The sequence below is a fragment of the Ceratotherium simum genome, chromosome 33 (assembly GCF_057802395.1).
Source record: "Ceratotherium simum simum isolate JZ-2026a chromosome 33, ASM5780239v1, whole genome shotgun sequence".
NCBI classification, from domain to species: Eukaryota; Metazoa; Chordata; class Mammalia; order Perissodactyla; family Rhinocerotidae; genus Ceratotherium; species Ceratotherium simum.
Window position 1 is genome coordinate 9,944,998 of NC_141932.1, and position 13,182 is coordinate 9,958,179.

Below are 13,182 nucleotides of genomic sequence, written 5' to 3' on the forward strand. Positions count from 1 at the left end.
CAAAGGGGGAAGTTTTTATCCCTTTCAAAATCTGCCCCTTCCCTTCTGCACTTTCTTCCTTTCCAAACTCCACTGTACAGAGAATCACAGCCTCAGTTTCTCAGGCATCCTGCAAGCCAGACTCCCCTCGACATTCTAGGCTTGTGTTAACACACAGAATCCTGGCCTCCATCACCTGAGTGTCCCCTCTTCCCAGTCCTTCTGAGACTCAGCCTCCAACCCAGGGAGAGAGACACGCCACCCTGCCTGTACAGCCCCATCGCAGCCTCTGTAACAGGGAGCTCCAGGGGCTGGGACACTTCTTGCCTCCCCACTGGACAGTGACTCTCGGGGCAGCATCTGGGGCTGGTGTGTGACCTCAAGAGCAGAGAGGGGAGGCCTACCATGTGGATGCTGAGGGAGGGAGGTCAGTCAGCCTCCCTCATATTTCGTGACCCTGAGTCCCTCCTCCAGCTAGGGTGGGTGGGGGATGGCTGACTCCATGGGCTGTCCCGGCCCCAACAGGTCTGGGTGTGAAGTTCCTCCACTGGTGAAGGTCACTGTTCTGACCTCACCCTCTTCTTCCTGTTGAAGCCTCTTCTAAATCTTGCAACTTTCAGTTCCTGAGAGATGAGCCATGAGAAACAGACTTTCTTGAGTAACCTATGACTGCCAACCCCAGACATGCAGCTGCTGCTGCTGGCCCTGCTCTGTTGGAGGGAGGAGGCCGAGGGCCAGAGGGACCCCTGGACAAATAACAAGGGTTACCAGCTGCAAGTGTGGGAGTCAGTGATGGTGCAGGAGGGTCTGTGTGTGCAGGTGCCCTGCTCCTTCTCCTACCCCAAGGATGGCTGGAATGACTCTACTCCTGCTCAAGGCTACTGGTTCTGGGAAGGGGCCAGTCCTGACCAGGATGCTCCTGTGGCCACAAACAACCCTGATCTAAAAGTGCAGGAGGAGACCCAGGGCCAGTTCTTCCTCCTCGGGGACCCCCGGACCTATGACTGCTCCCTGGACATCACAGACACCAGGAGGAAGGACAACAGAAAGTACTTTTTTTGAGTGGAGAGAGGAAGTAAAAAACAGAATTACAAATTTAACCTTCTCTGTGTGTGCTATGGGTAAGGAGTAGACTCCAGAAACGGCCACAGGTCAAGGCTATGGGGGCCCCAGGGCAGGACTAGGATGGGACTCCGCTCCTGGGACAGAGTTAAGGGTACAGTGTGTTGGGGATCAGAGGGAGGAGCTGGACCAAAGCCTGAGGCTTCTCTCAGGCCCGTACTTCAGACCACCTCTCTTGATCCCCATGTCTCCCTCTCTCCTCACCAGCCCTGACCTGCATGTCTGACATCCTCAGCCCAGGGACCCTCACCTCAGTCTGGCCACCACAGGAACTTGACCTGCTCTGTGTCCTGGGCCTATGAGTGGGTCACACCCCTGTCTTCTGGATGACATCAGCTCTCACCACCCTGGGCCCCAGGACCCGCTTCTCTTTAGTGCTCACCCTCAACCCACAGCCCCAGGACCATGGCACAAACCTCACCTGTCGAGTGACCTTCCTGGGGCTGGAGTGATCAGGACAAATACCATCAACCTCAATGTGTCCTGTGAGTGCTGCCAGGACACCAGGGTACCCGATAGGGTCCTGAGGACAGTGGGGATGTTGGTGTCAGGGTCTTAGATATTGTTGCTGGACCTCAGAAATAGGGCTGGGAGTGGGGTCAGGAGGATGCCCACCTGCATCCTTCCCACATTTATGCAGCTCCTGGAGACAGAGGCCCACGTCCACCCAGCCCTCACCACAGATGCAGGTCCACTTTGTCTTTCTGTCCCAGACTCTCCACAGAACTGGACCGTAACTGTCTTCCAAGGAAACAGTGCAGGTAGGAAGGAGACCCCTCCTGGGCTTTAGAGAGCAGGGCCTCTTCCAATTCAGGGCAGAGCCGGTTCCCTGCCTCACCCTGGACTCACCCCAGTGACCAGAGAACCCTTGTGGGTGAAACCAGTAGACCCTCCCATCCTCAGCCCCCATGGCCTCTGTGAGCAGCTGTCCCCTTTGGTCCCTCACTCCCCTCAGACTCTTCCATGCCCCCTCAGCTCCACAAGGAGAACAGAACAACATTCACAGGGCAGAGCCCACCTCTCAAGGCCCCTTATCACCCATCTTCTGACGACTCCTCCAGCCTTGTCTTTTTATTTTCCCTAATAATTGTTTATTTAAGTACTTTTGAACAGGTAATATAGTCACATGGTCGAAAGTTCACAGTGCACAGCAGAGTCTGTCCTCAGATGCCCAGTCCCCTCCTGGGAAGTCACCAGTGTCCATAGGCTGCTCTGAGCTCTGATTTGTTCACCTAAAGGATCTCAGGAGTCATTTGATGTCAGTAGTACAGACTGTTCTCATTCTGCTCTGTGACTGTGCAGTATTCTATAGCCTTAACGGATTCTGATTTTATATGCATAATCTACTAATGGAAAAATCATTGTATTAATTTTATTCTGCTAATAGAAACACTGCAATGAATAATCTTGTATCTACTTTCTCACTTGTGTGTATGTGTGTGTGTGTGTGTTTGTGTGTATGCCTTTGGGATAAATTCCTAAAAGCCAAAGAGCTGTTTCATGTGCTCCTTCTATTTTTTTATTGAGGTATAATTCACATATAACATAGTTAGTTTCCCGTGTATGACAAAATAATTCGATGTTTGTGTATATTGTGAAATGATCACCGCAATTAGTCTAGTTAACGTCCGCCACCACACATAGTTATGGATTATTTTCTAAGTAATTGTTACAATGATTAGGGATCTATTTATGTCTGTGGTCACATTTATCAATCTGTTCTCTGTGGCTTCTGCTTTTCCCACTTTGAGTTTATAAAAACAAACACCCGCTTTTCAGGGGCCAGCCCAGTGGCGCAGCGGTTTAAGTTCGCACTCTCCAATTTGGTGACTGGGGGTTTGCTGGTTCAGATCCTGGGTGCAGACCTATTCACGGCTCATCAAGCCATGCTGAAGCAGCGTCCCACATAGAGCAGCTAGAAGAATGTACAACCATGGGTGGCACCGTGGACCAGGACATTGTGTAGGTGGGGAGGATATATTTGAGAAACATTTTGAAAGTCAAGCTGACTGAAATTTCTGATGGATGTGGTAAGAGGGGGAAAAAGAGGAGCAAGGATGGTGCCGAAGTCTTTCCTCTGAGCAACTGGAAGGATGCAGCTGTGTTCCATAGAGGATGACAGAGAGTAGGATTTTGAAGGGTGTTGACCATTCAGAGAAGCCACTTGATAGCCAACTGGGGACGTCAGCTAGAGAGCTGGATATGAATGTCTAGAGAGCAGGAGAGAGGTCCAGACTGGAGATGTTAACATGTACAGTCAGTGTAAGATGACGACAACAGATGAGGGAGGGAAAAAAAAAAACAAGTGAAGGAAGATAAGAGAGTGGTGGTTCCTCAAAAAGTTAAAAATAGAATTACTGTATGACCCAGAAATTCCACTTCTAGGCATTTATCCAAAAGAATCGAGAGCAGGGACTCAGAGATATTTGCACACCCATACTCACAGCACCAATGTTCACAATAGCCAAAAGGTGGAAGCAACCCAAGCATCCCTCAGTGGATGGATGGATAAACACAATGTAATGTACACCTGCCATAATGTTATTCAGCATTAAAAAGGAAAGAATTCTAAGATGTGCTGCCTCGTAGGTGAAGCTTGAGGACATTGTGGTAAGTGCAATAAACCAGTCACAAAAAAGGCAAATACTATATGATTCCCCTATATGAAGCATCTAAATTAGTCAAATTCCTAGAGACAGAAAATGGGACAGTGATTGCTGGGGGCTGGGAGGTGGAGGGAATTGGGAAGTTCTTGTTTCACGGAATAGAGTTTCAAGTTGTACTCTTGAAAAGAGTTGTTATTTGGTTTGGGGGGGTTTTATTTTGACCAGATGTCAAAAAAAATCCCATAATTATATTTTAGACAATGCCATGTGTTCTTCCAGGACACACAGCAAATTCATCAGTGACTGCAGCTCTAAAGCTCAACAACACTGAGTGTTTGGGGAGGAAGTGACTCCACTGCGTGGGAACATCTCATGGGCATGGACCAGGTGGGTCATCTCCCTTCGTGTCTCCACCTCCCCAACACATGAATGCTGACTAAGTGTTTGGAGAATGAATGAATGAATGGTTGGCTGCTGCCCTCACCACACCTAGGTTCCCCTTCATTTCCTCTGCCCCAGACACTCAACACAGACCCTAAAGAAACCTATAACCAGCAGGACCATCCATTGGAGGTCTAGATGAGTCTGTGACCCTCCTGGGTCAGCAGGAGATGACCAGCTCCCTGGTGTAGACAACAGGGCTCAGAAAAGCACCCCAGAGGGGAGGCCCTTAGAGACTCACCATGTCCCACTCCTCAGATGTCCTCAGAGGTCCTGGTCCAGGCTCCAGTGCTGGAGGGAAACTTTGAGACGGGCACAGAACATGGGGTCTGCTCCTTGTCTGCTCCTCTCTGGGGTGGACTCAGGGTCTCTGAGCAGTGGGGTGTGTAGAGAGGGGGCGAGCTCTGGTCTGCAGTCCCTCATCTGTGAATGACCAAGGTCACGTGTTCCTCTGCAGCTTCCCATGTGTCTTCCGGCAACTCCCCTCCCACTTGCCTTCTCCTTCTCTTTTGAGACACGGGACAAACGCCCAGAACTTTCCATTTCAGACATGCTGCCACTGCTGCCGCCCCTGCTGTGGGCAGGTGAGTGGGCTGAGGGGAGAGGGGGCAGATGGGGCAGGAGCTGCTGCTGATCCTCCTTTTACTGCAGGGTCCCTGGCACAGAGTGGAATGTTCAGGCTGCAAGTACAGGAGTCAGTGATGGCGCAGGGGGGCCTGTGTGTCTGAGTGCCCTGCACTGTCGTCTACCCACGGTATGGCTGGAATGACTCTACCCCAGCTCATGGATACTGGTTCCGGGAAGGGGAAAATCCACAGCAGGTTGCTCCTGTGGCCACAAACAACCCAGATCATAAAGTGCAGGAGGAGACCCAGGGCCGATTCTACCTCCTGGGAGACCCCCGGACCAATGACTGCTCTCTGGACATCAGAGACACCAGGAGGAGAGCCAATGGTTCATACTTTTTTTGGGTGGAGAGAGGAAGAACAAAATGGAATTATAAATCTAACTTTTTCTCTGTGCATGTTACGGGTAAAGAGTGGGCTCCAGGACACGGGGCTCACAGGGAAGGACATGTGGGTCCTGGGGCAGGGCTGGGATGGGACCCCATTCCTGGGAGAGGGTTGGAGAGTCAGTGTGTCAGGGCTCAGAGGGAGCAGCTGAAGCAAAGCTTGAGGTTTCTCTCAGGGCCACACCTAGGACTGTCCGTCCTGATCCCCATGTCTCCTCACCTCACCAGCCCTGACCCACATACCCCTCATCCTTATCCCGGGGACCCTGGAGTCTGGCAACCACAGGAACATGAACTTCTCTGTGCCCTGGGCCTGTGAGTGGGGCACGCCCCCCATTTTCTCCTGGACATCACATGCCCTCACCTCCCTGGGCCCCAGGACCCACCTCTCCTCAGTGCTCACCCTCACCCCATGGCTCCAGGACCATGGCATCAACCTCACCTGTCAGGTGACCTTTCCTGGGGCTGGAGTGTCCACAATGAGAACCATCCACCTCAACATGTCCTGTGACTGCTGGGCCAGGACACCTTGGTCCCTGATGGAGTGCTGAGGGCAGTGGGGACGGAGTTGTCAGGGTCTCTGATACTGGGTGTTGGGCCTCAGACTCTAGGCTGGGAGGGACTTAGGCGGATGCCCACCTCCACCATTCCCACATTTATGCAGTTTCTGGGGACAAGGACCCATGTCCACCCAGCCCTCACCGCTGATAAAGATTCATGTCTTTCCGTCCCAGACTCTCCACAGAACTTGACTGTAACTCTCATTCAAGGAAACAGCACAGGTAGGAGGCGATCCCTCCTGGGCTGTAGGGAGTAGGTCCTCTTTCAGCTCAGGGTGGGGCTGGGTCCCTGCCTCACCCTGGACTCACTTCAATGACCAAAGACCCCCTTGTGGGTGAACCCAGTGTTCCCTCTCATCCTCAGCCCCCATGGCCACTGTGAGCAGCTGTCCCCAGCGGCCCCTCACTCATCTCCGACTTCTCCACCACCCTTGGCTCCATAAGGAGAACAGGACAACATTCACATCAGAGCCTTCCTTTCAAGGTCCCTTATAGCCTGTCCCCTGACAACTCCTCCAGCCTCGTCTTTTTATTTTCCCTAACAATTGCTTATTTAAGTACTTTTGAACAGGTCATATATTCACATGGCCAAAAATTCAAAATGCACTGCAGAGTCTGTCCTCAGATGCCCTGTCCCCTCCTGTGAAGTGACCAGTGTCCATAGGCTGCTCCAAGCCTTGGCTTGTTCACCTAAAGAGTCTCAGGAGTCCTGTGACATCAGTAGTACAGACTATCCTCATTCTTCTCCGTGACTGTGCAAGATTCCGTCGCCTGGATGGATTCTTATTCTGTACACATCTTCTCCTAGTGGAAAACCAAGACATTCACTTTATTCTACTAATGGAAACACTGCAATGAACAATCTCGTGTCTCCTTTGTTGTGTGTGTGTGTGTGTGTGTGTGTGTGTTTCTTTGGGATAAATTCCTAAATGTTAAAGAGCTGGGTCCTGTGTTCTTTCAATTTTTTTATTGAGGTATAATTGATACCTGACGTATAGTAGTTTCAAGTGTAGAACGTCATGATTCATTTGCATACATTGTGAATTTATCACCACAATTAGTCTAGTTAACATCCATCACTGTACATAGCTACAGAATTTTTTATCCTCGTGACGAGAACTTTTAACATCTACTCTCTTAGCAACTTTCAAATATGCGATACAGTATTGTTAACTATAATCACTATGCTGTACATTACATCCCCAAGACTTATTTATTTTATAACTGGAAGCTTGTACACCCTACCCCCTGCCTCTGGAAACCACCAATCTGTTCTCTGTATCCATGAGCTTCCTCTTTTATTTCTTTTTTAGTTTTCACATATCAATGAGATCATTCAGTATTTATCTTTCTCTGTCTGACTTATTTCACTTAGCATAATGCCCTCAAGTTTCATCCATGCTGTCACACATGACAAGACTGCATTGTTTTTTATGGCTGAGTAGTATTCCATTCCACAATGTATATAGCACTTCTCCTTTATCCATTCATCTGTCAATGCGCATTTAGGTTGTTTCCAAGTCTTGGCTATTGTGGCTAATGCTGCAGTGAACATGGGATGCATATATCTTTTTGAATTAGTGTTTTCATTTTCTTCCAATATACACCCAAAAGTGGAATAGCTGGACCATGTGGTATTTATATTTTTAATTTTTTGAGGAAGCTCCATACCATTTCCCACAGTGGCTGCACCAACTTACCTTTCCGCCACCAGTGCACAGGGGTTCCTTTTCTCCTTGTCCTTTATTTTTGAGAAATATGGCTAAATTATTCTCCATCGAGGGTGGACAAGCTGACATCCCCTCCAGCCATGGGTGAAGTTCTCCCACCCTCACCAAACCGGAGGGAGAAATAAGACTTTTAGGTCTTTGACCATATCAGGTGAACACTGGAATCTCTGTAGTTTTAATTGACATTTCTCTTGTTATACATGATGGTGCGCGTGATTTTATCTGATGAAGAGTCATTTGTGTTTCTTTTATTCTGTGAACCGTCTCTTCATAGTCTCTGCTCATCTTCTACTGCATGACTTGACTTTTAATTACTCAAGCTTGGAAACTTTTTTCAAGTGAGAGGAATTACCTGTTGTTCCGTCATAGGAGTTGTGAGCACTTTACTCAGTATGCCATTACCTTTTTCTTGCTGGTTGGTTACTGTTACAACGCTTAGGGATCTATTTATGTCTGTGGTCACATTTAGCAATCTCTGCTCTATTGGTTCTGCTTATAAAAACAACTCCCCGCTTTTCCTCCTGTGGCCTCGTCTCTGAAGGGCCACCCCCATCGTCATCCCCTTTCCTTCCAACCCTGCAGGTCTATTCACTTTTCCCTGGACATGTGCAGGCCTTGGTCCTCTTTGCACTCTCTGTTCCTCCTTCCTGCAATTCCCTTCCACCACTCAGCATCATCTTACTGCCTCTTCTTACCCCTCACACTGGACTTCACATGCTGCCTCCTCCAGGAAGCCCTCTTGGCTCTGCCAGTCTCATTTTCATTGCTCTCCTCAGAGCCCCTGCAGCCCAGTGTCATCACCATCACGTGTGTCATGTGGTGTGAGCACCTGTTCCTGGGTCCCCGCTCCCCACAGACTGTGAGTTTCTAAGAGTGAGCCCCCTCACAGACACCTCGTTAAATCAGTAAACTGGTGCCAAGTGAAAGCAGAAATGAAGGAAAAGGGTTTTCAGGGTCAATCTGGGTTCTGAGCGAAGGGGACGAGGGATCCAGGGCAGGGCTGACAACTTGTATGACATCTTATAAAGCCCAGGACCCTCCCTCTGTGCCTCCTGGGGCCTGAGTCCAGCCAGACAGCCCATCAGGACAGAGATGAATCTACATCACTGAGTGCAGAGAAAGATGGCGCCTGAGGAGTGATCTAGCCCCTACTCACTCCCTGTCTCTGAGTCCCTCTCCTAGAGTCTGGGTCTCTTTCAGTTTCTGTCTGTGTGTCTGAGTTGGTCCCTCTCAGCTGGTCTCCACCTGTATCCCTCCTCTTTCTCTGGATCTCGATGTCTCTCTGACCCTCTGTCTCTTTTTCTCCAGCACCCAGAGTCCTGGATGATGGCTCATCTCTTTCAGTCCTGGACAGCCAGTCCTTGCTCCTGGTCTGTGCTCTTGACAGCAACCCACCTGCCAGGCTCAGCTGGGCCTGGGGGAGACTGACCCTCAGCCCCTCAGAGCTCTCGAACCCTGGGGTGCTGGAGCTGCCTCGAGTACACGTCGGAGATGAAGGAGAATTCACCTGCCAAGCTCAGAACCCTCTGGGCTCCCAGCGCCTCTCTCTGAGCCTGGCCCTGCAGAGTGAGTGCCTGTTATGAGAGGTTTGGGGATTCGATCAGAGATGTAAAAGACACTTTCCACTCCAAACAAATGGACTGAATGTATATTTTATTATATAGAGGATAGTAAAAGCAATAGTCTGCAAACAGATCCGAATAGGTCAAATATTAAGAGGGAAAAACATCAGCCCGACTGGAAAGGGAAAACATCCACATCGGCTGAAGAGAAATGACACAAATCAACCGGAAAGAGAAACACCAGGTTGACTGAAAAGAGAACACATCAAATCAATTACTTCATATCAAATCAATTACTTCACATCAAATCAATTACTCACAATATCCACGCCCCACTGCCAGGAGAGCCCTGTCAATCGATGCGGCTGGGCAAGGATCACACGTCCTGGGCAAGGTGTCCCTTCCACAGGTGGAACTCTCACCAAGACTCAGTTTCCAGTAGTTTATATAAGCAGTTACAGAGTTTACAGAGCAAGCATCTAGTGTTCCCATGCACAAAATAGTTATCAGTGGAGTACGTGCACTGAGCCCCTTGGCTAACATCCCAGCCCAGTAGTTGTGTACGTGCATTGTTCTCCTTGGTTATCGTCTCAGCCCGGCACAGATGGCCAGTCCATTCTGGGCTACAATGCTCCAAGAGTCTTGAAATGTTACAACTTGCAACTCTCTCCATGGGAGAAAGGCCAGTTCCCGGGAAAAGGCCATTTTCCACCACACAGAAAGCAGCTTTGTATTTCTTTTTGTGCTGGTGGCTGCAGGTCAATGGAGCGGCCAAACATGGCTGTACTCATGTCAAGACATATTTGGCCGTGGCCGTCTCCATTAACCATAAGACACCATACGCACAGACAATGAACTTCGTACACAAGTACATAAGGCACATCCAAGAATCCAAAAATCCAATGACTACAATAATTATAAAACTATCTCGCAATAAAGGACCCAAACCCCAAGACAACCAATCAAATAACCCCTTAGAATATGAAATGTTATTAACTTGATCTTGCAAATCATGTACAGCATCAAAGATAACATTAGATAAGGTAACACTTAGGCCTAACAAACTAGCTTGCAGAAGTCCAGACCAGCCCCCATCACGGAGGGTAACAGAAGGCAGGGTAATAGAGAAATTATAACTAGTTTTGTGTGACTGATCAGATATAGGCTTGTACCGAGAGATTGCTTGATGTTTCTGAGACCAAATTTCTCGGCCATTTATAGTCCAGGTTATAGGTCCCACTGGTGTAGAGCAGTTGGTCTAACAGTGTAGGGTCAAAGGTTGTCCTACAGAGGCATTAGTTGGTGTGGAGGTCTGCAGCAGACATGGAGGTGCAGCACAGCATAGCAAACACAGCAGGAATATCTATTCACACAAAGAAACAGAATTTTTAGGAACATCATATAACTGTTTATTTCCTGGATACATGACTATGAGTGTTGCAGGGGGCCCTTGGGCCACTACTTTTGCGGCACGGGGAGCCGCATTGGGTGGATGTGTCACCCACACTTTTGCTCCAGGTTTCCATCCATCTGTAGACCCAAATCCTTGCATTCCTCTTTTAGTTAATTCACTTGGAGGTTGTCCTTGTGACACATTTGGAGTCAAGAGGGGAAGCACCAATAATTGTCCCACTCATTCCCCAGACTCTACAGTTAGTACTGTGTCACTACCATTATATAATATAAATTTTATTTCTCCTTGGTAATCTGGATCAATGACTCCTCCCAGTACATCAATACCTTTTGCTGCCAGTCCAGAGCGTCCTTTTAACAAACGAAAGGTATTTTTGGGAAATTGTACGCCTATCCCGGTAGGAACTATAGACTGCTTCTTAGGGGGCAATTGAATAGAATGAACAGTAGATAAATCCAATCCAGCCGCTTCGGCCATGGCACGAAAAGGCGGTTTAGCAGACTGAGTCAGGGGCCAATAAGTTAAGGTCATAAACTCATGGGTGGCGGCTGCCACTTCTGTAATCTTTGCTGGTAACAACCTTGACAGAGGAGTCTCATTAGGGCCTAGTGGCCTGTTATTTAACATATTTAGAGCAGTACTTCGATGGTTGTGCCACCCCTTTAATGAGCCATGACTGAGTTTCCTCAATTGTTGCTTAAGCAATCCATTCATTCGTTTTATGAGGCCTGCAGCTTGGGGGTAATAAGGTATATGATAAATCTATTTTATATAATTTTCCTTGGTATAAGTTGGAATCAACTTACCTGTAAAGTGGGAACCGTTGTCACTCTGAATTTGCCTTGGTGTTCCATAATATAACTTGATTATATATAATAATTTTATGGCACTCTGTTGGGTGGCCACTTTAGCTGGCATAGCCAATAAATAACCAGAATATGTATCAACAGCAGTGCAGGCATAAGTATATCCACAAGAATTTGGCAATGGTCCAATAAAATCTATTTGCCAGGTATGGGCGGGAAATAATCCCTTTTGGATATGACCTTGGTAGGGGTGTGGAACTCCCCGTTTATTTAACTGTTGGCATAACTGACACTGTTGTACTGCAGTGGCAATATCATCATGGGTGACAAGGATTCCCCTTTGTTGTGTCCACCTGTATGAAGCTTGTTCTCCCAAGTGTCCACTCTTTTCGTGGACCCATTGTGCTAAGGCTGGGTTGTGTGTTGCACGAATCTGCACCAGCTGATCAGCATGAGAATTATGCTTTCGTTCTGCAGAAATTAAAGAACTGTGAGCATCAACATGAAATACAGTAACAATGGTGTTTTGACACCATAACCATATGTCTTCCCATAATTTCTTTTCCCATATTTTTTTATTAGTAATTTTCCAATCATGTTTTTTCCATTGTGGCATCCACGTTGCCAAACCTTGTGCCACTGCCCATGAGTCAGTATATATGTGACATTGTTGCCCCTGTTCTTGTTGAAGTGCCTGATACACTGCATACAGTTTAGCATATTGGCTACTCATATTATCTCCGGTGGTGACAATTGTTTGTTGGGTGGATGGGTTATAGGCAACTGCTTTCCATTTCCGTGAGCCCAATATCATTTTGGCAGAACCATCCGTAAACCAGGTATGTTTTTGTTGTTCTTCAGTCAACTGATCATATGAGACACCCCATTTGACAGGAGATTCTGTTATATCAGTCTTAGGTGACACAGTTGGCTCACTGCTATATTGAGACACTTGTTCATGCAATAGAGACAACCCCTTTGGGCCAGGTTTGGCCCGGTCTTGAATATACCATTTCCATTTGATGATATTAAATTCTTGTGCATGTCCAATTTTATGAGTAACAGGCATGCTATGAATCCATTGCATGATGGGTATTTGGGGTCGCATAATTACCTCATGTCCCAGGGTAAGGCTTTCTGAGTCTATTAGAGCCCAATAGCAGGCTGACAACTGTTTTTCAAAAGGACTATATCTTTCACTGGAACAGGGAAGCTTGCGACTCCAAAATCCCAGAGGATAACGTCGGGCACCTTGTTTTTGCCGTAAACTCCAGCTGGCATATTGATCAATGACATCTACCTGTAACTCAATGGGTCCCGGTTTAATTGGCCATAGATCTAAAGCAGTCTGAATAGCATGCTTGGCTGCTTCAAAATCTTCTTTTTGTTTCATTCCCCATTCAAATTCATATTTTTTCCTGGTAACTTTATATAAAGGTGCAAGGAGCCGAATTAAATGTGGAATATGTGCCCTCCAAAATCCAAATAATCCAATAAATTTTTGTGCTTCCTTGTTGTTACGAGATGCTGTGAAATCTAATATCTTTTGTCTAGCTTTAGGTAAAATTTCTTGTTTTCCATTATTCCAAAGTATTCCCAAAAATTTAACACTTGAACTTGGGCCCTGAATTTTAGCTGGATTAGTTTTCCATCCATCCTCCTCAAGTGTGTCCATTACTTTTTCTAACTGTTGTTGTATTTTTTTTTCTTCATTTTCTTGGATCATAATATCATCTATATAATGTACTATTTGGACATCATCAGAAGCAGGTACCTTTGCCAAGGTTTCAGCAACCTGTCGATGGCAGATAGTGGGACTTTGCACATATCCCTGAGGAAGTCTAGTAAAGGTATATTGTTGTCCCAGCCACGTGAAAGCAAACTGTTCTTGGACACTTTTAGGTATAGGTATGGTGAAAAAGGCATTAGCCAAGTCTATGACTGCATACC

General features: G+C 47.4%; 1 protein-coding gene across 1 annotated transcript in view; it reads left to right on the plus strand.

Annotated features, from left to right (window-relative positions):
* The window catches only part of LOC101388781 (sialic acid-binding Ig-like lectin 8), a 38,704-nt gene extending 29,671 nt beyond the window's left edge, over window positions 1-9,033 (plus strand). The window contains exon 6 of the mRNA XM_087422353.1: window positions 8,766-9,033. Within this exon, the coding sequence (XP_087278479.1) occupies window positions 8,766-9,033 (268 nt within the window). The remainder of the gene's footprint in view (window positions 1-8,765) is intronic.
* The last annotated feature ends 4,149 nt before the right edge of the window (window positions 9,034-13,182 follow it).